This window comes from Sturnus vulgaris, chromosome 24, assembly GCF_052056855.1.
Source record: "Sturnus vulgaris isolate bStuVul1 chromosome 24, bStuVul1.hap1, whole genome shotgun sequence".
NCBI classification, from domain to species: domain Eukaryota; kingdom Metazoa; phylum Chordata; class Aves; order Passeriformes; family Sturnidae; genus Sturnus; species Sturnus vulgaris.
Window position 1 is genome coordinate 6,972,811 of NC_142266.1, and position 25,612 is coordinate 6,998,422.

The 25,612-nt window shown below is 55.3% G+C and overlaps 2 protein-coding genes across 4 annotated transcripts in view; both read left to right on the forward strand.

The window, feature by feature from the left end:
• Positions 1-18,243, forward strand: part of ARID1A (AT-rich interaction domain 1A) — a 52,192-nt gene extending 33,949 nt beyond the window's left edge. Inside the window, exons 5-20 of one of the 2 annotated variants that reach the window (XM_014890527.2) lie at positions 1,460-1,700; positions 2,130-2,219; positions 2,843-3,010; positions 3,689-4,001; positions 5,431-5,576; positions 5,657-5,766; positions 6,644-6,853; positions 7,294-7,501; positions 10,811-10,943; positions 11,209-11,381; positions 11,505-11,655; positions 11,753-11,884; positions 11,964-12,060; positions 13,724-14,588; positions 14,882-15,012; positions 15,288-18,243. In XM_014890527.2, coding sequence (XP_014746013.2) covers positions 1,460-1,700; positions 2,130-2,219; positions 2,843-3,010; positions 3,689-4,001; positions 5,431-5,576; positions 5,657-5,766; positions 6,644-6,853; positions 7,294-7,501; positions 10,811-10,943; positions 11,209-11,381; positions 11,505-11,655; positions 11,753-11,884; positions 11,964-12,060; positions 13,724-14,588; positions 14,882-15,012; positions 15,288-17,012 — 4,893 coding nt within the window. In that variant the 3' untranslated portion in view covers positions 17,013-18,243. The remainder of the gene's footprint in view (positions 1-1,459; positions 1,701-2,129; positions 2,220-2,842; positions 3,011-3,688; positions 4,002-5,430; positions 5,577-5,656; positions 5,767-6,643; positions 6,854-7,293; positions 7,502-10,810; positions 10,944-11,208; positions 11,382-11,504; positions 11,656-11,752; positions 11,885-11,963; positions 12,061-13,723; positions 14,589-14,881; positions 15,013-15,287) is intronic. The other variant, XM_088178251.1, reaches the window with a different exon arrangement.
• Positions 18,244-20,259: 2,016 nt separating this feature from the next.
• On the forward strand, positions 20,260-25,547 carry PIGV (phosphatidylinositol glycan anchor biosynthesis class V). Of its 2 annotated transcripts, XM_088178255.1 has the most exons (5): positions 20,260-20,278; positions 21,234-21,343; positions 22,815-22,967; positions 23,545-24,696; positions 24,781-25,547. In XM_088178255.1, the coding sequence occupies exons 3-5, from the start codon at positions 22,881-22,883 to the stop codon at positions 25,075-25,077; spliced, it is 1,536 nt and encodes a 511-aa protein (XP_088034381.1). In that variant the 5' UTR covers positions 20,260-20,278; positions 21,234-21,343; positions 22,815-22,880; the 3' UTR covers positions 25,078-25,547. The 2 variants fall into 2 exon arrangements, with proteins under 2 accessions (XP_088034381.1, XP_014746015.1); XM_014890529.2 differs by lacking the exons at positions 20,260-20,278; positions 21,234-21,343 and having other exon boundaries at positions 21,350-22,967.
• The last annotated feature ends 65 nt before the right edge of the window (positions 25,548-25,612 follow it).

Here is a 25,612-nt window from a genome sequence, read left to right on the forward strand (position 1 = left end):
AGCTCCACTGTAACACTTGCCAGCATTTGTTAAAGCATTTTGTTCAAATTCCATTAAAACAGAGGAAATTGCCACGCTGGAGGTGGTGCTGAGGCCAGCTCTGAGTGCCCCTGGCCCACGGGGGGGGGATGAGGTGCTTGGGTGTCACCAGTGCTGGCTTTTATTCCTCCACAATTCCACTTCTCCATGGTTCCTGGGTGTGCTGTCAGAGCCCTTCCACGTCCCTGGCAGGTGTTGGGTTTGGGGGCTCCTGCTCCCCAGGGATGAGCTGCAGTTCTGCTCTTCCAGTTCCCTGTGTGCTGCCAGAGCTGGGAAAACATTTCCTGAGCTGCTGCTGAGGCAGGAGCTGTGCTGTCAGTGTGAATGAAACCAGGGTGTCCAGGTGATTTATCGGCTGCCTCGGCCTTTCTCTGTGAGGTTTAAATGAGGTTGGCTCTGCTTGTGCTGTTCAGCCGAATTCTGTGCAGGGAGAATGACCTGGGATTCCCTCAGGGCTCACCCAGAACCCTTCTGATCCAGAGCTGATTGCTCTGCAAGACTTAGGGAGGGTAAGTGAAGTCCTGGTAAGCTTTGGCCTCCACTTCTTCACCTGCTGTGATCCTTTGAACCTCTGGCAGAGATTTTATCTAATCCCTGGAATAGTTACAACTTCCCAGCTTTCTGTTCAAACACTGCCACTTCCTCTGGCTGCTCCTGGCTCATTCAGAGCAGGCCAAGCCTGAGCAGCTGATGCACCTTGTTCCCACTTGGGCACGTTGGATCTGCACATCAGCTCCTTGGAACTGTCCCCATTTTCACACTTGCCAGCTGGGTTTTGCTGCTGCTGCTGCTCTGCTGCTGTGGCAATTGGAGGTTTCAGCTCTCCCAGGCTTTTTGTGCTTTTCTGCTGCAAGGTGAATACATGCAGGAGGAAGGGTGTTTTCCAGCCTTGCCTTCGAGAAAAGCTCAACTTTACAGGTTGATGCAGTAACTGCTAATTTTTGCTGTCTTTGAAGAAAGGGAAGTGGGAACCCTGAAGAGTATTTTATGGTTTTCTTTTAAATCTCTGTTTAGTTTGTTTTTATCCATCTCAAGTGAGTAGTTTCCCAGCTCATAGGAGGTTTATGAATTAATTATGGTGAGGCAGGAGTTTTCTGTCTTTCAGAGGCTGAGCCACGTTTCCCTTCCAAGCCATGATCACATGGACTGTCTCCTGTGTTTGCAGTTTTACGTGTGCTGTTGATGCATTCTTTAACTTCCCACCTCTAAACTGAATTAAAAGCAGCAAGGAGGAGAATTATCCATTTGTCTGGGCCAGCAGCAAACCAACTCAGGAGCTCCTGGGCTGAGACTGGCAGCAGGATCAGACACATGTGGCAGCTCGGTGACTGCTGTGTGCAGCATGGCCGGGGACAAACGGTGTGTGTGTGACAGCAGCCCCGTGCCTCTGGCCTTTCTGACGTGTTTCTGTGCCCTGCAGGACCTGTCTGGTTCCATAGATGACCTGCCCATGGGGACAGAAGGAGCCCTGAGCCCTGGAGTAAGCACATCAGGGATTTCCAGCAGCCAAGGAGAGCAGAGTAACCCAGCTCAGTCTCCTTTCTCGCCACATACCTCTCCTCACCTGCCAGGCATCAGAGGACCCTCCCCCTCCCCAGTTGGATCTCCAGCCAGCGTTGCTCAGTCCCGTTCCGGCCCCCTCTCCCCTGCTGCAGTCCCAGGTAACCTCTCACCCCTCACCTGTGACCTCTCTCACCTCTCAAGGTAACCTCTCACCCCCCTCCCCTTTCACCTCTTTCTTCTCAACCCTCACCTCTCACCTTTCTCTCATCTCTCACCTCCCGGGCTCTGCTGGGGCTGGGCTCTGGTGCCCAGTGGGAGGAACTGGCCATTGTCAGCTCTGTGTGGTCCCCGAGTTCCTCTGTCCTCATCTGTTTGTGTGAGAGCTCTCAGCTCTGCGGGGATGGGTGAGCGTTGGTGAGCCAGCAGTGTCCCTGCCCCAGCCCGATGTCACCACTGTGGCTGTTCCTCCTCTCTGTGGCCACCATCCCCTTGTCCTGGGGCGCTCTGGGGTGCTGGGATGAGGCTCTGCAGCCTGCTGGGGCTGTGGGGAGCAGCTGCTGATGCTCTCTGTCCTTTCTGTGGCCCAGGCAATCAGATGCCCCCCCGTCCCCCCAGTGGGCAGTCGGACACAATCCTGCACCCCTCCATGAACCAGGCGAGCATCGCGCAGGACCGAGGTGGGTCCTGCCTCACAGCTCTGGCTGTTCCTTCGATTACCTGGCCTGGGGACGTGGATTCTGTGGGAGAGAGCACTGCAAAGCTGCCCCAGGGTTACAGGATGAAGTGTTGAGGCACTTTGCAGTAAATTCAGCTCTTGGTGGCCTCTAAATGTTCGTCCAGAGTTTGGCTTCTAAAATGTTTTCTCTGGCTTCTTAACGCTCTTCCTTTAAACTTCAAAACAAGATGTGCTCACAGCAATCTTGTGTGCCTTTTCCCTTTGAGAGAGTAAGATTTTGGGGGGAAAAATACGTGTAAAATTTCAGCTCTCCTGGCTGAAGGTATAGAGTTGTCACCCTGAGAGAACCAAACAAGTGAACAAAAACCAAAACCAAGAAGCCCCAAGGATTTGCAGAGCTGTACTGGCTTCTGCTATGAGACTGAGGGTGGGTTTTTTTCTGGCTAAAACAGGAAATTGGATCTGTTATCTGCTCAGATAACACTGGCTCCTTAATGCAACCACTACAACGTGTCCAGGCTGTTTCTGGAAGGATTTTGTCAGTGCCGGGGGCTGGAACACGTGTGTGCCCTGGCAGCTCTGGATGCTTTGCAGTAACCATTTGTCCCTCCTGTTGGTGTGCAGGCTACATGCAGAGGAACCCCCAGATGCCCCAGTACAGCTCCCCCCAGCCTGGCTCAGCCTTATCCCCCCGGCAGTCCTCGGGAGCTCAGATGCACGCGGGCATGGGCCCCTACCAGCAGAACTCCATGGGCACCTACGGGCCCCAGGGCGGCCAGTACGGACCTCAAGGTGGGCACGGGGCCAGCAGGGCCTCTCTCTGTCCTCGTGGCTTGCTGGGGTTGCCCAGAGAAGCTGTGGCTGCCCCGTCCCTGGAAGTGTTCAAGGCCAGGTTGGAGCGGGCTGGGATGGAGGAAGGTGTCCCTGCCCATGGGATGATCTTCAAGGTCCCTTCCAAACCATTCCATGATAAATGCTTTGATTTGTCCACTCTCAATCTGTGGGTGATACCAGAGCTCTGCTCCTGTTGGGATTGATGGGATATGTTGCTTTCAGGGAGAGCTGTACTTCTAAAAGTGGGATTCTTCCTCCTATTGAGGAATAAGCAGGTCGTGCCTCCCATGTAATTGTGACGAAGGGATGGCTCTCTTTGAAGAGGAAGGTGATGAAGTGGTGCCTGTTCTGGGAAGGGTTAATGTGGGATTTTTCCATCCTGTCCTGGACCATTCAGCTCTCTGTGCTGGGCTGAGGTTTGGGAGAGTTTCAGGCATCTTCTGAATCGATGTTGTTACTTGGCTGTGTCAAAACACATTTTACGTGGCTTATATCCAAGTTCTTTGACTTTGTGTTGAGGTGTGAACACTCCCCCTCATCTCTGGTAGCAATCCTTAAATATTTGCTGATAGAAGATGTGTGTGGTGATTCACGAGCTGGTTGGGTGATGCTGCTGTGCTCTGCTCCTCTCCCCAGGAGGTTACCCCAGGCAGCCAAACTACAACGCCATGTCCAACGCCAACTACGGCAGCCCGGGCATGGGGGGCACCATGAACCCCATGGGGGCTGGCAGCCAGATGCACGGGCAGAGCGGGGTGCCCCCGTACAGCGGGCTGCCCCCGGGCAGGATGGGCCACGGGGCCATGGGCAGCCGGCCCTACGGGCCCAACATGGGCAGCATGCCCCCCCAGGTGGGCAGCGGGATGTGCCCCCCGCCCGCCATGAACCGCAAGGCGCAGGAGGCAGCGGCCGCCGCCATGCACGCTGCTGCCAACTCCATCCAGAACAGGTACGGGCACCGGGGGCTGGCAACGGGTCACAGGTGTGGGGTACAGAGCTGCCAGGGGGCCTGGAAACGGGTCACAGGTGTGGGGTACAGAGCTGCCACGGGGACTGGCAACGGGTCACAGGTGTGGGGTACACCTGGCATGGTCACAGGTGTGGGGTACAGACCTGCCAGGGAGACTGGGAATGGTCACAGGTGTGGGGTATACCTGCCATGGTCACAGGTATGGGGTACAGAGCTGCCAGGGAGCCTGGCAATGGGTCACAGGTGTGGGGTACACCTGGCATGGTCACAGGTGTGGGGTACAGACCTGCCAGGGGAACTGGCACGGTCACAGGTACGGGCAGTGCCCAAGGCCAGGTTGGACACTGGGGTTTGGAGCAGCCTGGGACAGTGGGAGGTGTCCCTGGCATGGCAGGGGTAGAGCAGGGGATGATCTTTAGGGTCTGTCCAACCCAAACCATTCCAGCACTCTATACGTCATTTATGACATGCTTAAAGAACTTCTCATGTTCATAAGTGAAATTATTTAACTGAGATCCCTTCAGTTGTTTTTGCATTTTGCTTTCTAGCCTTCTCTGTCCCTGGGTGATTTGGAGATGCTGCCCCTAAATCCAGCAGCCACCCAGCTGTGTGTGATCCAAGGCACTGCTTGTCCAGTGTGAGGAACTTCTTCCTTTTAGGGCCTTGATGAGCAGCTGTGGGAAAGGAGCTGGAATTCAGCTCTGAACTCTGCACTATTTTCTGTGGTTGTTTTTTCCTTTATTGCCCATTTCAGAGTAGGTGTGTGTGGCCTACCAGAATGCCATGGGAGCCATGAACGTGCTCCTAAATTGGCTCCCCCAGATCTGGTGGATGTATTTGTTGTCTGACTGGACACTGCTCTTTACCCTCACCTGAGGGCTGCTCCTGCAGCCTCCTGCTTTTCCCTGGGGCTGCCAAGGCTCAAGTTCCCAAACCCCAATAAGGGCACCCAGGCCTGTCCCTTTGAGGAAGAAGTTTGAGCCACAGCTGTGTGGGAGGTTTGCAGTACATGGAAAACAACTCTTCCAACCCAGGACATTCCATGATTCTAAATCCTGTACTCACTTCACTGCCCAGGGCTGCAGAGCCTGCAGGTTAAAGGCATTTTAACAACTGAAATGAGCTCAGTTTGTGGGTGTAGGAGAACAAAGATGAAGGGTGAAGATGTTCAGAGCTCAAGTCCCACTTTCCCAAGGGTTTGCATCCCCTTTTCTCTTGAGAGTGTGACTTGGGCTCTGAGCTTTACAAGAGCACCTGGTCTTTGTTCTTCTCTTGGAAAAATGGTTTGGGGCAAGTCACTTCTCCGTGTCCTTTTTAGGTTCCTTTTAGCAAAGCTGCTTCCTTAGAAAGCAATATCCCAGTGCTTAATGTGTGGAGTAAGTGTCTGTTTGTTCCTTGCCTCCTCCAGGCCTCCTGGTTATCCCAACATGAATCAGGGGGGAATGATGGGCACTGGACCTCCCTATGGGCAGGGAATTAACAGCATGGCTGGCATGATAAACCCCCAGGGCCCACCCTACCCCATGGGGGGCAACATGGCCAACAACTCTGCAGGTAAGCCAGGGCTTTAGGATTTCACTGATGGCATTGCACTGGAAGGAGAATCGGTGTTAAAGATTCCTTTAACTTCCCAGGGATGGCAGCAAGCCCTGAAATGATGGGACTGGGGGATGTCAAATTAACACCTGCAACTAAAATGAACAACAAGGCAGATGGGACGCCCAAAGCAGAATCCAAGTCAAAGGTAAAATGTTCCGGGTTTTGTTGTTATTGACTCCCATCCTCTTCAGCATCCAGGGAAATAAAGCCATGTGTTGTGTGTTCACTTGGATTGAGCAGTGTGAGAGATGGAGGGGAGTGTTTCCCAGTCCTATGGGAGTCATGGATTCCACTTGGAAAACAAACTGGGTATTAGGAATTATTACCTGCCACAGTGAAACTGCCAAAAGCAGCATAAACAAACCTGAGTTTGTTGTGGAGTGGGCCTGGAGCTCTCAGCTCTCAGCTGGGACGTGGTAACTGAAGTGTTGCAGTTGTTTCACAAACAAACCTCTTACTAATCCTGTGTTAAAGCCAGAAGAGGGAGGCAAACAAGTTCTTCAGGGAGTGTTTTTCTTTGCATTGCTGCTACCAGTTTCAAAAGAACCACCAAAAAAAGCAGTTTCTGAGCCCCTGGTCTCCTCCTTTGCTACCTGGAGGAAAACAAATGTTCAGCAGGTTTGATCCCTGTGCCAGCAGAAAAAAGATCCAGGAGTTACCTCACCTCTGCTCTGTGTTCTGAGGCATCTGCTTCTCTTATTTATGGCAAAAGAGAACTTGAATGCTCTTGGCCACAGATCAGGGCTGCTCATGAACACACTCAGTTCTGGGTCTAGGCATACACTCAGTTCTGGGTCTAGGCTTCACCTGGAACATCACTAGGTCTGAGGAGCACCTCTGGTTCAGGAGCTCATTTCCAAGTGAGGGTTTGGAATGCCAGAGCCAGCTCTGCCTCCACTCCAGGTGGGGAAAGACACAAGGACAGGGACAGGGACAGCATGAGGAGCCGGGGGGGAGCAGGATTCCACCTGGAGGAGCTGCAGTTGTGCTGCTCAGTCCTGATCTGTCTTTCCTTCTCCTAGAAGTCCAGTTCCTCTACTACCACCAACGAGAAGATAACCAAGCTGTACGAGCTGGGAGGGGAGCCCGAGAGGAAGCTGTGGGTGGATCGATACCTGGCCTTCACTGAGGAGAAGGCCATGGGCATGACCAACCTGCCAGCCGTGGGCAGGAAGCCCCTGGACCTGTACAGGCTCTACATCTCTGTCAAGGAGATCGGGGGATTGACTCAGGTCAGTGACCCCAGCACTGAATCACCTTTGGGGCCACGTGTGAGCCATGACTTTCCATTTAGCCACGTTTTATCTGTGTTTTATTTCTGTAAATAAAGCCCAGCACCCTTTAAGTGAGCCAGATGCCTGCTCTGCCTTTGTCTGGTGACAACAGTCTGTGGCCAGATCCAATTCAAGCCCTTTTTTTCCCTGCTTTGTCCAGGGCAGAGATTGGTGACACTGTCTTTGTTTTTGCATCTGGCTGTCAGCTGACCTCGTGACTGATTTGATTTGCAATCTGCCCCTGTAAATCTGAGAAGTTTTGTGTAGGTGAAAAGGGCGTTGAGCAGTTTTGGGGTTGCCCTCAGTGCACCCCGGGTGTGAGCCGGGAAGGGTCGGTGTCTGCTCCTGGAGGAGGATCCAGGGATGTGGAGTTCAGAGCCTCCCGTTGGGTTGTGCAGGTCAACAAGAACAAGAAGTGGCGTGAGCTGGCCACCAACCTGAACGTGGGCACGTCGAGCAGTGCAGCCAGCTCTCTGAAGAAGCAGTACATCCAGTGCCTGTACGCCTTCGAGTGCAAGATCGAGCGCGGCGAGGATCCCCCCCCTGACATCTTTGCAGCTGCTGACTCCAAGAAATCCCAGACCAAGATCCAGCCTCCATCTCCAGGTGAGGCCAGAGCCTGCTTTGAGGTGTGCAGTGGGTGTGTGAGCAGGTTCTCTGGTGCTCTGCTGCGGCTGCTCCAGGCTGCAACAGAAGCTGTTCTCTGGTGCTGTAGGGTGAACATGATTTGGGAATGTTTTGGGAGTGAGTTGAGCCTCTTGGAATAGTTCAGTTTTGTGTGTCCATGCTCTGGACTAAGCTTGAGAAAAAGGAAAACCTGGAAATACACACAAACACCCACACACACACCCCCCACTCTGGTTGCTGCTGCACCTCTGCCTGGTGAGGATCTGGTGGAGAGAGAGCTCTGGAGTTTCCCTGCAGGGAGATCCCCAGAGCTGCCCTTGTTCCTGCTCCTGTTTGGGATCCCACTGCAGAGGCTGTGCTGCTTTGGACCAGGCCAGTGATTCCTGCTGGGAGCAAAGGCTGGCTGTGGCTGTGTGCACTCACCTTCCTCAGGAATTCTGCTCTCAGCCCTCAGCAGGAGCCAGGGGGAGCTTTCTGAGCACAGAGCTCTGGAGGCCTGTGACAAGCTGGGTGCTTGGGGAATCAAGCCCTTTAAAACGAACCTTTGCTGTTGTTCAGATTTGATGGGGTGCTCCTGTTTCTGAATATTTAAGTATAATGCTCAATTCAGATTTGTTAAACAAAAAAAGAAAAGATATCCAGGCCAGCCATGCACGTTGTACTCTTTGGAAAGTCTGATCCTTTCTGTCTCATTTGCATTGAGTTCATTGCTTGGATTGCTGCTGAATTTGCCAACTCTTCTTTAAGCTTGAGTTTTCCAGTTTGTCTTATAACTAAAAAAACTTCAGATGCTTTTTCTGGTCAGGAGCCTGCTCGTGTAGGTGAAATAAAAACTTGGTCTGCTTTGAAGTTCCTATAGTGTTTGCAAAAAAAAAAAAAGCTTTTTTGGTTCTGAAACCTGGCACCATGTTTGTCTGGCTCCTGAGGAGTGGAATAATGAACCTCTTTGAGTGCAGTGCAGTTGTGTCCCAGCCCTGCTGAGCCCTTCAGGGGCAGTGGGCTTGTCCCAGTGCTCTGCTGGGCACCTCATTTCTCTCTCCTTTCAGCTACAGGGGGGTTTTTATGGAGAATTGATCGTGTCTTGTTACTGGTCAGGAAACCTGCCCCGGTGGAGCTTCAGCCTCGGTGTGTTCTGCAAGATAAAGTCACTTTTGTGCCATTAGATAAACCTCTGGCCAAAGTGGTGTCTGAGTTCTGCTCGAACTAGACCACAAATCCAACCCCACCTTCTTTCCAAAACCTCTTTCTTGCCCCCCCGAGGCAACGGAACAAAGATGTTGAGAGCATTTGGAGTTTATCTGGAGAGAGCTGAGACTTTCAGGAAGCCACTTTGGACTTGCTGTAGCTCTAGGTGTGTGTCAGAGTGGATTAGGTGCTGCATCAGTTTTTGTTTTGTTGTGGCTCACGTGGTGTTTGTGAAGGGCCTGGCTCTGCCTTCTGGGCTGAGCTCCTGCTCCAGCACATCAGCAAAGGAATTTTGGGGCTCCTACCCCAACCTCGGCACGTTTGGGTCCTGCAGTGAGAGAACTCTGCTGCATTTCCAATTCAAACCCTGCTGCAGCCTCCCACAGCTGGGGATGTGCCTGGCTGGTGGCTCTGATCCTTTGTGCTGAATCACCCAGCCTGTCCCTGCTCCTTTCACTTTCCTTTTCCTCCTCTCAGGGCCTGGTCAGTGGGCCAGGACACAAATGGCTCAGTCAGGCCAGCTCCAGCCCTGGGGGATGCTGCTCTTCCTGCAGGCCCCACACACTCCTGTCCCCCAGGGAATTACCTGGAGGAGAACAAAAAATTCCCAGCTTGGAACCCTGTGGACAGCAGGGGGACGTTCTGAAGCCATTTCATCTTTTAAAGGCTGGGCTGTCCTTGCAGACCTCACAACCTGTTGGCTTTGGCTTGTTCTTCATTCCAGCCTGTCCTGCCAAATTAACTCCTGCAGAACTTGGGGAGTGCTGAGGATTGCACTGTGCCATTCCCCATTAACCCTTTCCTGGGGCTGCACAGGTGGAGCTCCTGTGTCAGAGCCCTCCTGTGCCGTGTCCATCACCCCCTCAACACCCAGGAGCGATCCCAGAGGGAACTGGGAATTCCCTCATGGGCACTGGGAGTTCCTGGAAGCCCAGCAGGTTCCCTCTGGCAGAGTCCCCGGGGAGGCACCTTGGGTTTGGATTCCCAGAGCGTGGAGCTGGCCCCGCTCCAGCTCGGTGTGGGTTTGTGAGTGGGAGGGAGGGCAGACACCAAATGGCAGCGACGCAGGGAATGTCTCAGGGAATGTCTGGGGCCTCTTCCTGCCCTGCCAGAGCCAATTCCTGGGGGAAGCAGCGGGGCTGGGCTGCCAGGGAGGGGCTGGGAATGAAACTCCCCAGGAGCTCCCGCTGCCCTGGCTCCTGCCAGAGCTCCCCGGGCTGGAGGGAGGCACAGAGCAGAGGACAGGGTGCCAGGAAGGTGGGGTGTAAACAAACATGGCCTGGACGTGACCTCGGAGGATTTTAATGAATAGCTGAAATGACTCATCAGCCAGCAGGGCTGGAGCTCGGGGATATCGGGTGCTGGGGACGGAACTAATGGAAACATTAATGAAGAGTTCAGCTCCTGCCAGCTGCCAGGAGCAGCTGAACCTGAGCTGGTGCTGGCACAGCGATCCCGGGCCAGGGGAGAGCTGCTGGAGCTGCTGCACAGCTGGATTACACACAGGGCTTTGCTCAAAGCTCACTGGAGCAGAAAACTCAGGGGCTGGGACTTGCAGGGAACCTGCTGGACAGGTTTTGTGCTCCAGTGCAAGATCCGGCATCTCCGGCATTCCCTGCTCCAGGAATCCTTGGGAGGGGTCTGCACTGGGGAAGGGCAGAGCAGGCAGGGGAGCCTCGTCCAGAGTTCCTTGGTGGCTTCAGCTGAGGTTTCCATCACTGGGCAGATCCTGAGACTCCCAGGACAGGGCTCAGACCCCTTCCCTGGCTGGGGGATGTGAAGGTGACAGGGACATCAGTGGTTGTCACTTGGCAGCAAGCCCCACGTTCCTGCCACGTGGTGCACTCCAGAGCATCAGCCTCTGAGGGATAACGTGGGAAGCACCACACGGGGCCAGGGTGTGGAAGAGGGAGCACAACTTCTCAGCTTTAGCTTCTTCTGGGGAGCCTGGCCTTGAGCTGTTGAGCTCCTTGTGCTTTTTTGGCCATAGTTCACCTGTCCCTTCCTCAAAGGACTCTCTGTTCTCGAGGCTGATGTTCTGGGAGGTTCAGGGTTGCATCCATAGTGTGCAAAGCTGCTGACCCCACGTTCCTCCTCCTGCAGCGGGTTCAGGCTCCATGCAGGGCCCTCAGACACCTCAGTCCACCAGCAGCTCCATGGCAGAAGGAGGAGACTTGAAGCCACCAACTCCAGCATCGACGCCACACAGTCAGATGCCCCCTTTGCCAGGCATCAGGTATGGAACCAGTGCTGGGGCTGGGGTCACTCTGGGTCACTGCTGCACATGTTGGGCCCTTGGGTACCGATTGTGGTGGGACTCCATCACTTTGCCCCTTCCTTCATGGCTGACAGCAGCATTGTGTGTGAATATTCTTTAATTTTGAGGTTGGGTCTGAGGACAGAGTTGTGGAAGGGCAGCTCCTCTTGGCCCTGGGAGGGAGGATGTGAGGAGGAGCATCCTGAGGACCTGTGTAATGTGTTTGTGGGGTTTTTTGGAACAGGAGTAACTCTGTGGGCCTCCAGGATGCCTTTGCAGATGGCAGTGATCCCACGTTCCAGAAGAGGAACTCCATGACTCCAAACCCAGGGTACCAGCCCAGCATGAATACCTCTGACATGATGGGTCGCATGTCTTACGAGCCAAATAAAGATCCTTACAGCAGCATGAGGAAAGGTGAGGGATCCTCCTGTCCTGCAGCCCTCCTGCCTGGGGCCACCTGGGGGACCCCCAGAAGCTCAGCTGTGTTTTGCCAAGGCTCGGGGTGGGTGTTGCTCAGTGGTTCCTTCTGTGTTGCAGCTCCTGGAAGCGATCCCTTCATGTCCTCAGGGCAGGGCCCCAACAGTGGCATGGGTGACCCTTACAACCGCTCTGCTGGCCCTGGCATGGGCAACATGGCCATGGGGCAGCGGCAGCACTACCCCTACGGAGCCCCCTACGACAGAGTCAGGTGGGTCAGCAGGGCTGTGCTCAGCTCCCCTCTCCACTGAGCGATCCTGAGTGGAACTGAGGTTTTGGTTTTTTTTTTTCTCTGTGTTCCCACGCAGGACGGAGCCCGGGATGGGAGCTGAGGGCAGCCTGGGCAGCGGGACCCCCCAGCCCAGCATCCTGCCCTCCACGCCCGACTCGGGCATGTACTCGCCCAGCCGCTATCCCCAGCAGCAGCAGCAGCAGCAAAGGTCTGTGCCAGGGGCTGCTGTCCCCAGCCAGGGCTCCCAGCCTGCCTCAGTGACACTCACACGTCTCTCTCTTCTCCAGACATGATTCCTATGGCAATCAATTCTCCACTCAAGGCACAACCTCGGGCAGCCCCTTCCCCAGCCAGCAAACCACCATGTATCAGCAGCAGCAGCAGGTGGGTGACCCCAGACATCCTGGCTGGCTCAGCTGAGAGTTTCATCTCTGCTGGCAAGATGAAAACTCTCTGGGCTCATTTGCTTTATGAATGGGAACAATCAGGTGCCTCATCACAGAATCACACAATGGCTTGGGTGAAGGGACCTTAAAGCCCATCCAGTGCCACCCCCTGCCCTGGCAGGGACACCTTCCCAGGGTGTTCCAAGTCCTGTCCAACCTGATTTTATACAGGAGACCTTTTTCCCATTTGAAAAAAAAAATCTGAAGTTTTAATTAACATTCCCAGTGCTGTGTTAACAAAATAGTGTTCTGAGAATGGAGGTTGTGTGGTTTGCATGCTCTGGTCAGGCAGCAGAAGATCAGGGAGTTTTATTGGGCTTCTCTGTCCCTCTGGAACTTTCTGAATCCCATCCTGTTTCTGTAGCACTTTTGGTCCAAGTGATGACTTTCTTTGGAATAAGTTCAGGATCATTCAGGAGAGAATGATCTACCTGTTTCAGGTAGATTGTTCTGCACAAACCAGGGGATTTTTTTTGGTCTTTCTTATCCTGCAGCCAGAGGCTTCAGAGCCATTGCCCTGCTGCCCCTTCCTCCTTGCTGTTCCCAAACCCATCAGGTTTGTTCCAGGACAGTTTGAATGAATCCCTTTCCCTAATCCTCACATAGGACTTGCTCTTTGTACCCATGCCAGGACCCATAATGTTTTCCTGATAATTTTAAGTCCTATGGTTTAGGAGAGTATAGAGAGGGCACTCACTGAGCTGTGCTAAGAATAATTCCAACTGCTCTGCAGTTTGGCTCTGCAACCAGAGCCACGGGGCTCGGAGCCAAGAGTTCGAGTTACTCTGGAACTTGTCATCTCTGAAGCCCTAGAGCTCCATCTGAAGCCAGTTATGACCATGGAGTGTCTGAACAGCCTCCACAGCAGCTACAGCTCAGACCTTGGAGGCACGAGAGATCCTGGGTTTTCATTTGGTCTCAGCAATTGGCTGTTTTCTCCGTTTGCACTTAAGAGAATTAGGGGTGAGAAACCTCCTTTCAGCAGCACTTTTTGAAATCCACAGGAAAGGAAGAAGCAGGAAGTACAACAGTTTTTAATGCATTCTGTCTGATACTTCAGCAGAAACCTGGGAAGTGTGAGAGAAATAGGGTCTGATAAAATTCCTGGATGTGGAAGGAAGCAAGTGCCAGTGTCTGGTCTGGTTTGTGGTGAATGCAGAATAGAGCTGAGCCTTTTCTGCAGGAAAGTCCTTCCTGTGGGCAGACTCCTGCCCCCAAGGCATCCTTGTGGAATCCACAGGGAAACTCCCCAGGCAGCCACAAGGAATTGGCCTTGGCTTGTGAAATGGAACAACTGATCCAACTTTCACATCAGATACGGCCGGCAAGGAGACAGAGCCTGTCCCAGGCCGTGCTGTGGGGCACATCCTCTGCCTCCGGGGACTCTGCCCAGAGCTTTGGCTCGTTGGTCTCACGGAACCACTGAGGCTGGAAAAGACCTCTGGGATCAACGAGTCCAACCACCGAGCAAAGCGCTGACAACAAACCCCTGACAATTCCAGCGCTCCCACCTCCCTGTGCATCCCCTTCCAGCACTCCAAACCCTTCCACCATCCCCAGTCCCCGCTCACGGACCCCTCTGTGCCTCTCTCTCCCCGCAGAACTACAAGCGGCCGATGGACGGCAGCTACGGGCTCCCGGCCAAGCGGCACGAGGGCGAGCTCTACAGCGTTCCCTACAGCCAGGGCCAGGCCCAGGGCCAGCAGCAGCCGCTGGCCCCGGCGCAGCAGCCGCAGCAGCCGCAGCAGCAGCCGCCGGCGCAGCCCTCGCCGCAGCAGGAGCTGTACAACCAGTACGGCAGCACGTACCCGGCCGAGCGCCGTGCCCAGAGCCAGTTCCCCTTCCAGTTCGGCCGGGACCGCGTGTCGGCCGCGCCCGGCTCGGCCGCCCAGCAGAGCCTGCCCCCGCAGATGATGGGGGGGATGCAGCCGGCGCCCGAGGGTCCCCAGCAAGGGGCTCTGTGGCAGGGCAGGAACGAGCTGGGCTACGGCAGTTACCCCAACCGGCAGAGCTCGGGCGCGGCGCCCCAGGGCCCCGCCTACCACGGGGTCACTCGAACGGATGAAATCCTGCATTCAGACCAGAGGGTCAACCACGAGGGACCATGGCCTTCCCACGGCAACCGGCAACCTCCCTACGGCCCCTCCGCCCCCGTGCCCCCCATGACCAGGCCCCCGCAGTCCAACTACCAGACCCCCCCCAGCATGCAGAATCACATTCCTCAGGTATCCAGCCCAGCACCTCTGCCCAGACCTCTGGAGAACCGCACTTCTCCCAGTAAATCCCCGTTCCTGCACTCGGGGATGAAGATGCAGAAGGCAGGGCCGCCCGTGCCCGCCTCGCACATCACACCAGCAGCCGTGCAGCCCCCCATGATCCGACGGGACATCACCTTCCCACCCGGCTCCGTGGAGGCCACGCAACCTGTGCTGAAGCAGAGGAGGCGGCTGACGGCGAAAGATATCGGTAAGAGGAGACTCCTGCCCTTCTGCTGCTGCCTTTTAGGGATTGCTGCTGCCTTGGCCCCTCGGTACCAGAGGGGCTCTGCTGGCTTTGACACAAAAAGGCATTTTTGCAGGTTAATTGTGTTCTGAGCCCTGACTCTGGCATTGCCTGGTAGGCGGGTGGTGGGTCGTAGACACAGCCTGTACATCATCTTAAGCAGGCTCTGCTCTTCACAGGTCCAAAGAGCAGTATCAGGTGTCTCCTTTTTGTTTTGAAACTCCAGGAGCTGGAAGTATCATGTGTTTATGTTACAGGAACTCCTGAAGCCTGGAGAGTGATGATGTCTCTGAAGTCGGGGCTGCTGGCTGAAAGTACGTGGGCCTTAGATACCATAAACATCCTGCTCTACGATGACAACAGCATCATGACCTTCAACCTCAGCCAGGTGGGTGCAGATGCTCTCGAGGCAGCTCTTTGAAGTGCTGGTGCTGCAGGGGGTGGTGGCAGCGAGGGTGTGTGCAGGGGGCAGTTTGGATACTGACAGCCAGTGTCCCTTTTCTCAGAGGACAAAAACCTCGCTTCTGCACCATCTATGGCCTGCACAAGAAGCACCATTAACCGGCAGCACTGCTTAAACTCTCTGCACCCTGTGTGAGTTGGCCTGAGTTGTTTTCTGATGGCTGTTCCTTCCTCCCCTCCTGTTTTTCTCCCCCCCTTTAGCTGCCAGGCTTGCTGGAACTCTTGGTGGAATATTTCCGGCGCTGCCTGATCGAGATCTTTGGAATCCTGAAGGAATACGAGGTAGGAGACCCAGGGCAAAGAACACTATTAGATCCAGAAAGGTTCTGCAAATCCTCAGCTTCCTCCCCTGAAGAAGGGGAGGAGGACGACGAGCCACGGAGCCTGAACTGTGAGGAGGAAGAGGAGGATGAGGAAGAGGAGGAGGCTGCGTTTTCGAGCAAGGACAAAGTACCTCTAGAGAGCAGCGAGGAGAAGCTAGTGAGTAAATTTGACAAGCTTCCAGTGAAGGTGGTGCAGAAGAACGACCCCTTCGTGGTGGATTATTCGGCCAAGCTGGGGCGGGTGCAGGAGTTCGACAGCGGGCTCCTGCACTGGCGCATCGGCGGCGGGGACACCACCGAGCACATCCAGACTCACTTCGAGAGCAAGACCGAGCTGCCCTTGCCTCACAAACGAGCTTCCTGCTCCTCTGCCTTGAGGAAACGCTCAGCAGCCGAGAGCAACCCGAGCCCCAGGGAAGGGGAGGCCCCTGCTCCCGACGGCTCCTCGGAGAAGAGGATCACGGCCACCATGGACGACATGCTCTCGGCACGCCCCGGCTCCCTGGCAGGGGACGAGGAAGAGGTCAAAGCTTCGGAAACGGCCAAGGAGAGCAGCAAGTTTCCCTTTGTCATCAGCCCAGCTCAGAGCCACAGAAATATAAAAATCCTGGAGGACGAACCCCACAGTAAGGACGAGACGCCGCTCTGCACCCTCCTGGACTGGCAGGACTCTCTGGCCAAGCGCTGCATCTGCGTCTCCAACATCATCAGGAGTTTATCGTTTGTGCCAGGCAATGACTTTGAAATGTCCAAACACCCCGGGCTGCTGCTGATTCTAGGGAAACTGATCCTCCTACACCACAAGCATCCAGAACGCAAACAGGCCCCCCTGACCTACGAGAAAGAGGAGGAGCAGGACCAAGGGGTGAGCTGCAACAAGGTGGAGTGGTGGTGGGACTGTTTGGAGATGCTGCGTGAAAACACACTGGTCACGTTGGCCAACATTTCTGGGCAGCTGGACCTCTCCCCTTACCCGGAAAGCATCTGTTTGCCCATCCTGGATGGACTCCTCCACTGGGCAGTGTGTCCCTCAGCAGAGGCCCAGGATCCCTTCCCGACACTGGGGCCCAACGCTGTCCTCTCCCCTCAGAGACTGGTTTTGGAAACACTCAGCAAACTCAGCATCCAGGACAACAACGTGGATTTGATCCTCGCCACGCCGCCCTTCAGCCGCTTGGAGAAGCTGTACAGCACCATGGTGCGGTTCCTCAGTGACAGAAAGAACCCGGTGTGCCGGGAGATGGCCGTGGTGCTGCTGGCCAACCTGGCCCAGGGGGACAGCCTGGCCGCCAGAGCCATTGCCGTGCAGAAGGGCAGCATCGGCAACCTGCTGGGCTTCCTGGAGGACAGCCTGGCCGCCACGCAGTTCCAGCAGAGCCAGGCGGGGCTGATGCACATGCAGAGCCCTCCCTTCGAGGCCACCAGCGTGGACATGATGCGCCGCGCCGCCCGCGCGCTGCTGGCCCTGGCCAAGGTGGACGAGAACCACTCGGAGTTCACCTTGTACGAGTCGCGGCTCTTGGACATCTCCGTGTCGCCTTTGATGAACTCTTTGGTTTCACAAGTTATTTGTGATGTACTGTTTTTAATTGGCCAGTCATGACAGCTGTGGGATCCGAGCCCCCGTGTGCGTGTGCGTGAGTGGAGAACTTAGAAACTGACTGTTGCCCTTTATTTATGCAAAACCACCTCAGAATCCACTGTCTGCCCTGCGCTGTCCTGCTTCTCCCTCGGGGAAAGATGTCCCCGGCCCCTCTCCCCCTCCCCTGCCCTTCAAATTTGTCCTGAATCCCTTATTAAAGGAGACAAAGTTCTGTCTACATAGAAGACTTTTTTTATTTTAACCAAAGTTACTGTCGTTTACAGTGAGTTTGGGGAAAGACGACTTGCCGTGTTATCCCATTGACAGGCACCACTTTCATAACTGTTTTTAATGGTAAACTCTGAAGGACAAAAAGTGACTGCTGAACTCTGTGTGGTTTATCGTTGTACATTCACAATCTTGCAGGAACCAAGAAGTTACCAGTTGTGAACAGACCTTGTCCAAGGGAGGCCTGTGCAGTAGCGTGTAGAACTCCATGTACTGTACACCTTAAACTGTAAACATACTGTAATAATGTCTCACATGGATAAAAAAAAAAAAGAAAAAAACGCTGGATCAGCAGCAAGCTGTAGTTTTTAAAAATGTTTTTAGTTAATGTTGAGGAGAAAAAAAGGCTTTTCCCCCAAAGTATAATGTGTGAACCTACAACACCCTGACCTCTTTCTCTCTTCCTCCTTGATTGTATGAATAACCCTGAGATCACCTCTTAGAACTGGTTTTAACCTTTAGCTGCAGCCCAGCGCTGCCACGTGTGTATATATATATGACGTTGTACATTGCACATACCCTGAGACTCCTGCAGTTTTGTCCCCTCCCACCCTTTATAGTATGACGAGTTAACGAGTTGATGACCTGCAAAAGCGAGACACAATTATTTAATCTCTTGCCAGACATCCCTCCCTGGAGGATGCTGTACAGGTCTCTGTGTATAAAGTCATTGCTGTCTCAGCAGCCAATCAACTTATAGTTTATTTTTTCCTGTTTTTGTTTTCTTTCTAATCGAGGTGTGAAAAAGTTCTAGGTTCAGTTGAAGTTCCTGATGAAGAAACACAATTGAGATTTTTCAGTGATGAATTCTGCATATTTGTATTTCAGACGATGTAGCTAAAAACTTGATGTAAATTCCTCCCTTTTTTCCTTTTTTGGCTTAATGAATATCATTTATTCAGTATGAAATCTTTATACTATATGTTCCACGTGTTAAGAATAAATGTACATTAAATCTTGGTAAGATGTTTGTAAGGGTTTTTTTTATTGGCAGTTCAGTGCAGCCAGGTGCTGCCCAAGGCCTGCCCTGCTCAGGAGCTCTGATGCTGCTTGCCCTGACTTTGCTTTCCCTGCTGGAATTTTTCCTTAGGAGCTGCCCAGGCTCGGGATTTGCAGCGTGAGGTGAAGCTGTGGCTGCCAGGGAGGGAAGGGCCTTGCTGGGAAGGGAAGCAGTTCCCTCCCAGCTCTGTAAAATGGAAAATTTTCGCTCCCCTCGCATTTTTCACATTTTCTTGGGAGCGTGGTGTGGACTCTTGACTTTTCCTGAGGCTGGGGCTTTCCAGCAGACAGAGCTCCCAGGCCCTTCAGCAGGCTCAGGCTCTCTGGATGAGGAGCTGCACGTTTTCAGGGCATTTCATTTAGCCCGAGGCTCTTTCCTCAGTGGATACTGGAAGTAGGGTAGCTACAACTGCTCCGAGCTCATTAAAGAAAAAGCAGCTTTTTTTTTTTTAAAGGCAAGCGTCATTTTTGTTCAAAAATTCCCCTTGTTTTATCTTCCCAGCCCTCTCCTCGGGAGCTCTCAGTTCCCAGAGCCTTCATTCCTCAAACTTCAGATTCCTGGGAGTGATTGTGCTGAAATCAAAGAGTCTTTTTCCTGAAAAGTCTTGTCTGTCAGCAGGAATGGTGGGAGCTCTTCCTGGCAGGAGAGTCCTTCAAATGGATTGCTCAAAAGGCAGGAATGGTGCTGGGCTTCCTTGGCTTTAGAAAACGCTGGGAACCGAGTGTGAGACCAGGATTCTGCTGGACTCTGCCACACTGTCAGTGCAAACCCGACTTCCCTGACAATTCAGTTCTGTGTTCCAGGAGTTGTGTTTCACCTGATGAAATGGATGTGGAAGTTCTGCTGCTTTTCCTGAACAGAAAGGAGCCATCAGTGAAGTGGAAACAGGTAACGTCAGCAGCTTTCCCTGTGGATTTAATCTGGAGTCAGTGCCACGTTTGGGAGGAGAGGAGAGGCAGGAGTGTTCCTGGAAATCCATTTTATCAGAATTATACACCCAGTTGAGGTGAGAGATGTGTGCACAGACACAGCCCCTGTGCACTGCTAAAACAGTGGAAATAAAGGGCGGACATGAGAAATGAGTAAAATGAGAACAGTGTTCCCAGTTTGGCCACACCTGAACTTTGACCTTGGCTGCCTGGAGCTCAAATCCTTGATGCTTTGGGCCTGCTTTGTACCCAAATCCATTCAGGGAATTCCTTGAAACACCTTTTGGACCCCAATCACTCTGCTGTTCCCCATTTTTTTGCCAGCAAAGAAAACGTGAGTTCATCCAAGCCTGATGCCGGATGAAAAGCACTCGGGGATTCTCCTTCAGGGCTCAGCAGCCCGCGATGGTTTCTCCTTCATCCCAGGGTGGATGCGGGCAGACCCTGAGTTTTCCATCAGGGATCTGGCCTGCGGTGAACTCAAGTGTTCTCCTTTGCTGGCAGAAAAGGGGAAGGGCAGAGAGGTGGGCTCAGAGAGAGGCGTGCAAGGAACTCCTGTAGGAATGGAAAGATTCGGAGCAAAGAACGAAGGATTTGCGTTCCGGCCGCCCTGGGAATGCGGGATGTCCGTGGGTGTGGGGCTGGGAACAGCGGGGCCTGTGCCCTCCCGGCAGCCCTGCAGGGCGCAGCTCTGCCCGCCTCAGGTCCCTGCTGACGGGACACGGCCCTGGGGCTGCGCTGGCCCCGCTCCCGGCCCGGGTTCCCCGCCCGCCCTCAACAAAGATGGCGCCGCCCGCCCCTTCCCTTCCCCACACGCGCGCGCCGCCGCCACGCGCCGCCGGAAGGGGCGGGACCGGAAACCGCGCGCTGTGGGGCGGGCGGGGCCAGGGAGCCGCGCGCTCGGGCGGGGAGGAGCGGGCGGGGCCTCCTTCCTCTGTTCCTCCGCAAGGGGGCGCTGCGGGACCGGGATCGGGATCGGGACCGGGACCAGGACCGGGATCAAAGCCGGGATCGCAGCCGGGCTGTCCCGCCGCCCTCGGCCCGGCCCCGGCCCCGGCAGGAGCCGCACGGTGAGGCCTGGAGGGGCCCAGCCGCCGGGAGGCCTCGCCCCGGGATCCCGGGTCAGGCGCGGGGTCGGGCGGGGTCGGTCGGCCTTCCAGGCCTGGCTGGCGGCGGGAACGATACCGGAGGGGTTGGGGACAGCCCCGTGTGCTCGGGGCCCTGCACCCTCCGGTGTCCGGTGACTCCTCAGCACACCGGTCCCTAATCCTGGGAATATCCTAATCCTGGGAATCCCGCTGTGCCCCTCAGCACCGGCTCTGCCGCGGCCTCTGCTCATCCCGCCTTGTCCTGTGTTGGAGGGGTGAGCTCTGCCCGTGTGGGCTCCACGTGCGGCCGCGGCGGGTTTGGCTCCCTGGGTTCTGATCCAGGCAGGTTTGGTTCACCCCCTGAGCTGTTACAAGAGATAAAAACACTCCCGTTTCCATCCGCATCCAAGGGAAGCGCTGCTGGAGCTGCAGCCTCTGGACCAGCAGCTGAACCGGGCAGGAGAGATGGCCGAGAGCTCCCAGCCCACAGAAACAGCGCCAGGCAAACAGGATTTCCAAAATCCTGCTGCATTCCCTTGGCAACCCGGTTAGAAGAGGTTTTAAAACCTCTGGAGCGTCTGCTGAGTCTGCCAGCAGGTTGGAGAGGCAGCAGGGGTGCCCAGGCCGTGCTGGATGCCGGGGCACGATCCCTTGCCCTGGCTGCCGGCCGTGGCGAGGGAAATGCCGCTGTGGCGAGCGGCTGCTGCCACCGGCTGGTCCCTGCCCTGCACTGCGGCTGCCTGGAGCCGTCCTGGCCCCGTTCCCCGGCCCCTGCTCACATCCCCCTCCCAGCGCCGCTTCCAGGCTCCGATTCGCAGCTGAGAGCCAAGGGAAGCGCAGAACCCAGAGAGGAAAACGCCTGTAATTAAGACTTTGCATCTTTTTCTGCTGGAATATTTTTAACACCCTTCTCCCTCTCCTTTTTGTGTTCGTGCAGGTGCTCCTTCCCAGAGGATTTTTGGGGCAGAGCCATTCCCGACGCTGCGTTCTGGATCCAAATGGGGCTTGTGGGCTGCAGCTCTTTTGAAGGCTTTGCTCTGTCACAAGGTGTGCTGCGTCGTGACAGGAACAGGCTTTTTAAAGCTGTTTGCTTTGAGCTCTCTTGGCACATTCAGGCGAGGCTTTTTCTCTACTTTTTCAAAAAACTATATTTAAAGTGCCGGGACCATTTTTGCCGCTGTGCTTTAATAGGATTTGCAGCTGTGAATGCGCTTTAAAAGAGTTTACAGCTGGGTTGAAGTGTCCCCTCGCTTAAAATAACGTCACAGCTTCATGATGCAGGAGAATGTGCCTCCCACCAGTTGCTTTGTGAGTGCTGGGGAGCACAAGGGGAATAGGAGCAACCCCAGAACTTTTATTTGTGGTTAAATAGGAAGCATAACCCTGTGGTTGGGGTTTGGAGTTGTCAGTGAGCCAGTCAGGATCTTGGTTTTTGCCTTGCTGATGATTTGCTCTCTGCCCTCTCGTGCAATTCCAGCCTGGCAGGGTTTTTTCTCCACAATGGCAATAGGGAAATCTCAGATTTTAGGTTGTGGAGTGATCGATCTGGGGATCTCTGTGTGTTACAAAGTGCTGGAGCAGAGAGAAGGGCAGGATGTGGTGTCACTGGGACTCGGTGAGAGCTGTGAGCTGTGTGTTTGTTAAACTGAAAAGCAGTTGGTGGCTGGGGAGCCAACGGAAGAAACGTTTTATCTTAAAGAGCTGCACGGCAGATCCTGCCCACCTCCCGTGGCTCAGGGCCAGGGGTTCAGAGGTGGCCACCACAGCAGCCAGGACATGCAGACACTGACCTGGGGAGGCTCCACAGACAGGTTTAAATCCCTCAGAGGAGGTTTGCAGGGAGGAGGTGGACTCAGCATGTGCAGCGTGCCCTGGCAGGCAGGTGCCAGGAGGGAAAAATACTGGAAAACTGGAGGTGGTGAGGGTGGAGTGGCAGAGTTTGTGTCCTGCCCGTGCTGCCTGTGCTGGGGGAAGCTGTGTGCTCTGGCAGAGCTGGTGACACAGAGCCAGCTGAGTAAATCCATTCTTGGCTTCCCAGGGGCAAGGAGAGAGGAGGGAGCTCCTGGCAGCCCCACTCAGCAACTGCTTACACAGGGGTTACACTCAGAGTCCACATGAGTTCTGTCTCCATTCCAGGAAAAAGAGGCTTAAATGCCATTCAGTGCATTGGGACTGGATGTGTGTGAGGATGCTTGGCACAGCCCTGGCTCCAGCTGCTGGAGCAGCCTCTCTGCTCCAGGGATTTTCTCTGGCCTGGTGAAGAGTGGGGTCAGAGAACACACCATAACCTCCCTCCCTCAGTGTCTCGGTCAACGTTAAGAAGTCAGGGATTTATTTTTTTTAATAGGAACAATATCAAAGAGGTCTCTGCATCCCCGATCCATGATCTCTTCCATAAGTGATTTCCTTGTTCACAGAGACTTGCAACCTTTAAAGTGCCTGATAGTAAATATAGGTGCAAAATTCACAAATGAGGCTGAAGCCAGAAATCCCTTTCTTTGTCCTCTGTGTTTACCAGCCCAGGTTTCCCAAACTGGAAGGAGAATTCCCCTGGTGAGCTCCTGAGGCCATTCCTGAGTGTGGGATGGAGCTGTGGAGCAGGGCAGACCCCCAGCTCCGGGAGGTCGTGTGCTTCTCCCTGCGCTGCCGGGCGCTGGCACTGCTGCTGCAGGCAAGTCTGTCCCAGGCAGAGAGGCTCTGCTGGGCTTTGCTGCTCCTCCCTTCAGTGCCCCTGAGATCCGTGAGCTGCTTCTGCACAATGGGGAAATCATCTCTGGACAGTCTGCAGCCATGGGTTTTACTGACAGCTTGTTGTCAAGTAAAATTGCATAAATTTCCTTGTAACTTGCTGTGTTTTCACGCTGCTGCTGTGAGAGGCTGGTTTGGCTCAAGGTGTGTTTATCCACAGAAAAGGAACAATAATCTCCTCCTGTGCGTTCCTCCCAGGTCTGATTTTCAGAGACATCTTGCTCTGAGCATGGGAGAGCTTGGCTCTGACAGCCAGCACAGAGCCCAGTCACAGCCCTGAGCAGCTTTCCCTGGCCAGTTCTGCAGGGATTCAAGCTGGATCTGTCCCAGTTATTCTGTTCCTAAAGTCGCGTTTGCACCTTTTCACAACCTCGTGGGCATCTCTACACACAGCCCTGAGGGGCTCTGGCCTCGGTGCCACCCTCACCCCTTGTTTGAGCCCCAGGAGCTCTGGGTACCAGAGCATCTCTGCTATCCTGCAGCCCTCTCGTGTTTTCCAGGCCGTGTTTAACCTGCTGATCCCGGACCACGCTGCCGACGCCTTCTCCCCTCCTCGCCTGGGTGCTCCGAGCCCTTGGGACGCGCTGCTGGAGCGGCTGCTGGGCGGGCTGGCCCGCTGGGACAGCGAGCATTTCCTGTTCATCGCCGAGCACGGCTACCTGCTGGAGCACAACTGCGCCTTCCTGCCGCTGTTCCCGCTCAGCCTGCGGCTGCTGGCCGCTGTGCTGCCGTGGCCGCTGCAGCTGCAGCCCCGCAGCCGCCTGCTGCTGTCGGCAGCGCTGCTCAACGCGCTGCTCAGCGCGCTGGCGGCCGCGGCGCTGCTGGGGCTGGGCCGGGCCGTGCTGCAGAACCGGCGCCAGGCGTTCCTGGCCGCCCTGCTCTTCTCCATCAGCCCCGCCGGAGTGTTCATGGCAGCTGCCTACTCGGAGAGCGCCTTCGCCTGCCTGGCCTTCGGCGCCATGTGGCAGCTGGAGAAGGGGCAGGGCTGCCTCAGCGGGCTGCTCTTCTCCCTGGCTGCCGGTGCCCGTGCCAACGGGCTCGTCAACGCTGGCTTCTTCCTCTACTCGCGTGCCAAGCGCTTTGCTCACCAGCTGCAGGGGGGATCAGCACCCCTGAGGAAGCTGCCCTCGTTGTGCAAGCAGGTCCTCAGCCTGGCATCTTCAGCGGCCCTGATGTGCGCTGGGATTTTTCTGCCTTTCGCTGTGTTTCAGTATTACGCCTACGTGAGGTTCTGCAGGCCTGGCACGGGCCTGGCTCAGAGCATTCCTGAGCCACTGCTGCAGCTGGCACGGGACAAGGGCTATCGTGTGGCAGGCACGGGTGGGGCTGAACCCCCCTGGTGCTCCCAGCGCTTCCCTGTGGTCTATTCCTATGTCCAGGACACTTATTGGAACGTGGGATTTCTGAGGTACTTTGAGCTCAGACAGATCCCAAATTTCTTGCTTGCTCTGCCTGTCACCCTTCTGGGCTCGTGGGCTGCCTGGACCTACATCAGCACAAACCCCCGGCACTGCCTGACCCTTGGTCTGGAGAGGGATAAGAGTGAAGAGAAGGGAAAGGCCAGAGGTGGATTTTGTGGCCCCGCTGCCTTCGTGTACGTGGTGCACAGCTCGGCCCTACTGGTGTTCGGGTTCTGCTGCATGCACGTGCAGGTAGGACGGGGGGCATTCCCTGTGGGGCCGGGGCAGTGACAGCACAGCAATTTGGGTGATTTCTGCTCTGCCTCTTGTCTCCAGGTGCTGACCCGGTTCCTTTGCTCCTCCTCTCCCATCCTCTACTGGTTCCCAGCTCACCTGCTCCAGGAACACGAACCTTTACTCTGGAGCACAGGGACTGATAACCCGAAGTCTGGGAAGCCTCTTGTGGGTAAATCTCCCAGTTCCTGTGGGAAGAGGACCTCGGACAACCCCGTTGTGAGGCTGCTGCTGAACTGGCGATTGCTTACCCCCCTCAGCAAGAGCATCCTGGGCTTCTTCCTGGGCTACTGGCTGCTGGGGCTGATCCTGCACTGCAACTTCTTGCCATGGACGTAGCGGGGTGTGCGGGCACAGGCAGCAGTGGGACAGGAGCTCTGCTCAGAACTGAAACTCACCCGCTCTGAAAGCCTGCGGAGGCTGTGAGGACGCTGTTGTTGCAGTTACAGAGGTGTCACTCCATGTGCCAGGCGGGTTGTTCCGTGTGGTGCGATGCTGCAGCACCCTGCCCCGCTCAGCTGGCGGTGCTGAGCGCCACAGTTCCCATCAGCTGCCTGGGCTGGGGAATGCACCTCGCCTCCTGCATCTCCTGGGGGAGGTTATGGCACGCCCTGATTTGCGGCAGGATCCCGGCATGGATTTGGGGATGTCCCGGGATGTGTTGTGGGCACGGCAGGAGGAGGGGAGGGCCCGGCTGCCCGGAGCTGTTCTGGCTCCTTTTCGGGGGAGCCGGTTGCGGGCTCCGAGCCAGGGAACACGGCGGGGGCTGTGTGGGCACAAGCATGGCCCCAATAAACGTGTGAAAGTTACCGCAGAGGCGGCGCGGCCCGCGCTGCCGCCATCGGGATCGGCATCGGGACATGACGACACGGGA

Coding starts and splice junctions, on each gene's coding strand:
- PIGV (XM_088178255.1), top strand. CDS start 22,881: ATGGAGCTGTGGAGCAGGGCAGACCCCCAGCTCCGGGAGGTCGTGTGC. Junction 22,968..23,544: donor CGCTGGCACTGCTGCTGCAG/GCAAGTCTGTCC, acceptor CGTGTTTTCCAG/GCCGTGTTTAACCTGCTGAT. Junction 24,697..24,780: donor TCTGCTGCATGCACGTGCAG/GTAGGACGGGGG, acceptor TCTTGTCTCCAG/GTGCTGACCCGGTTCCTTTG.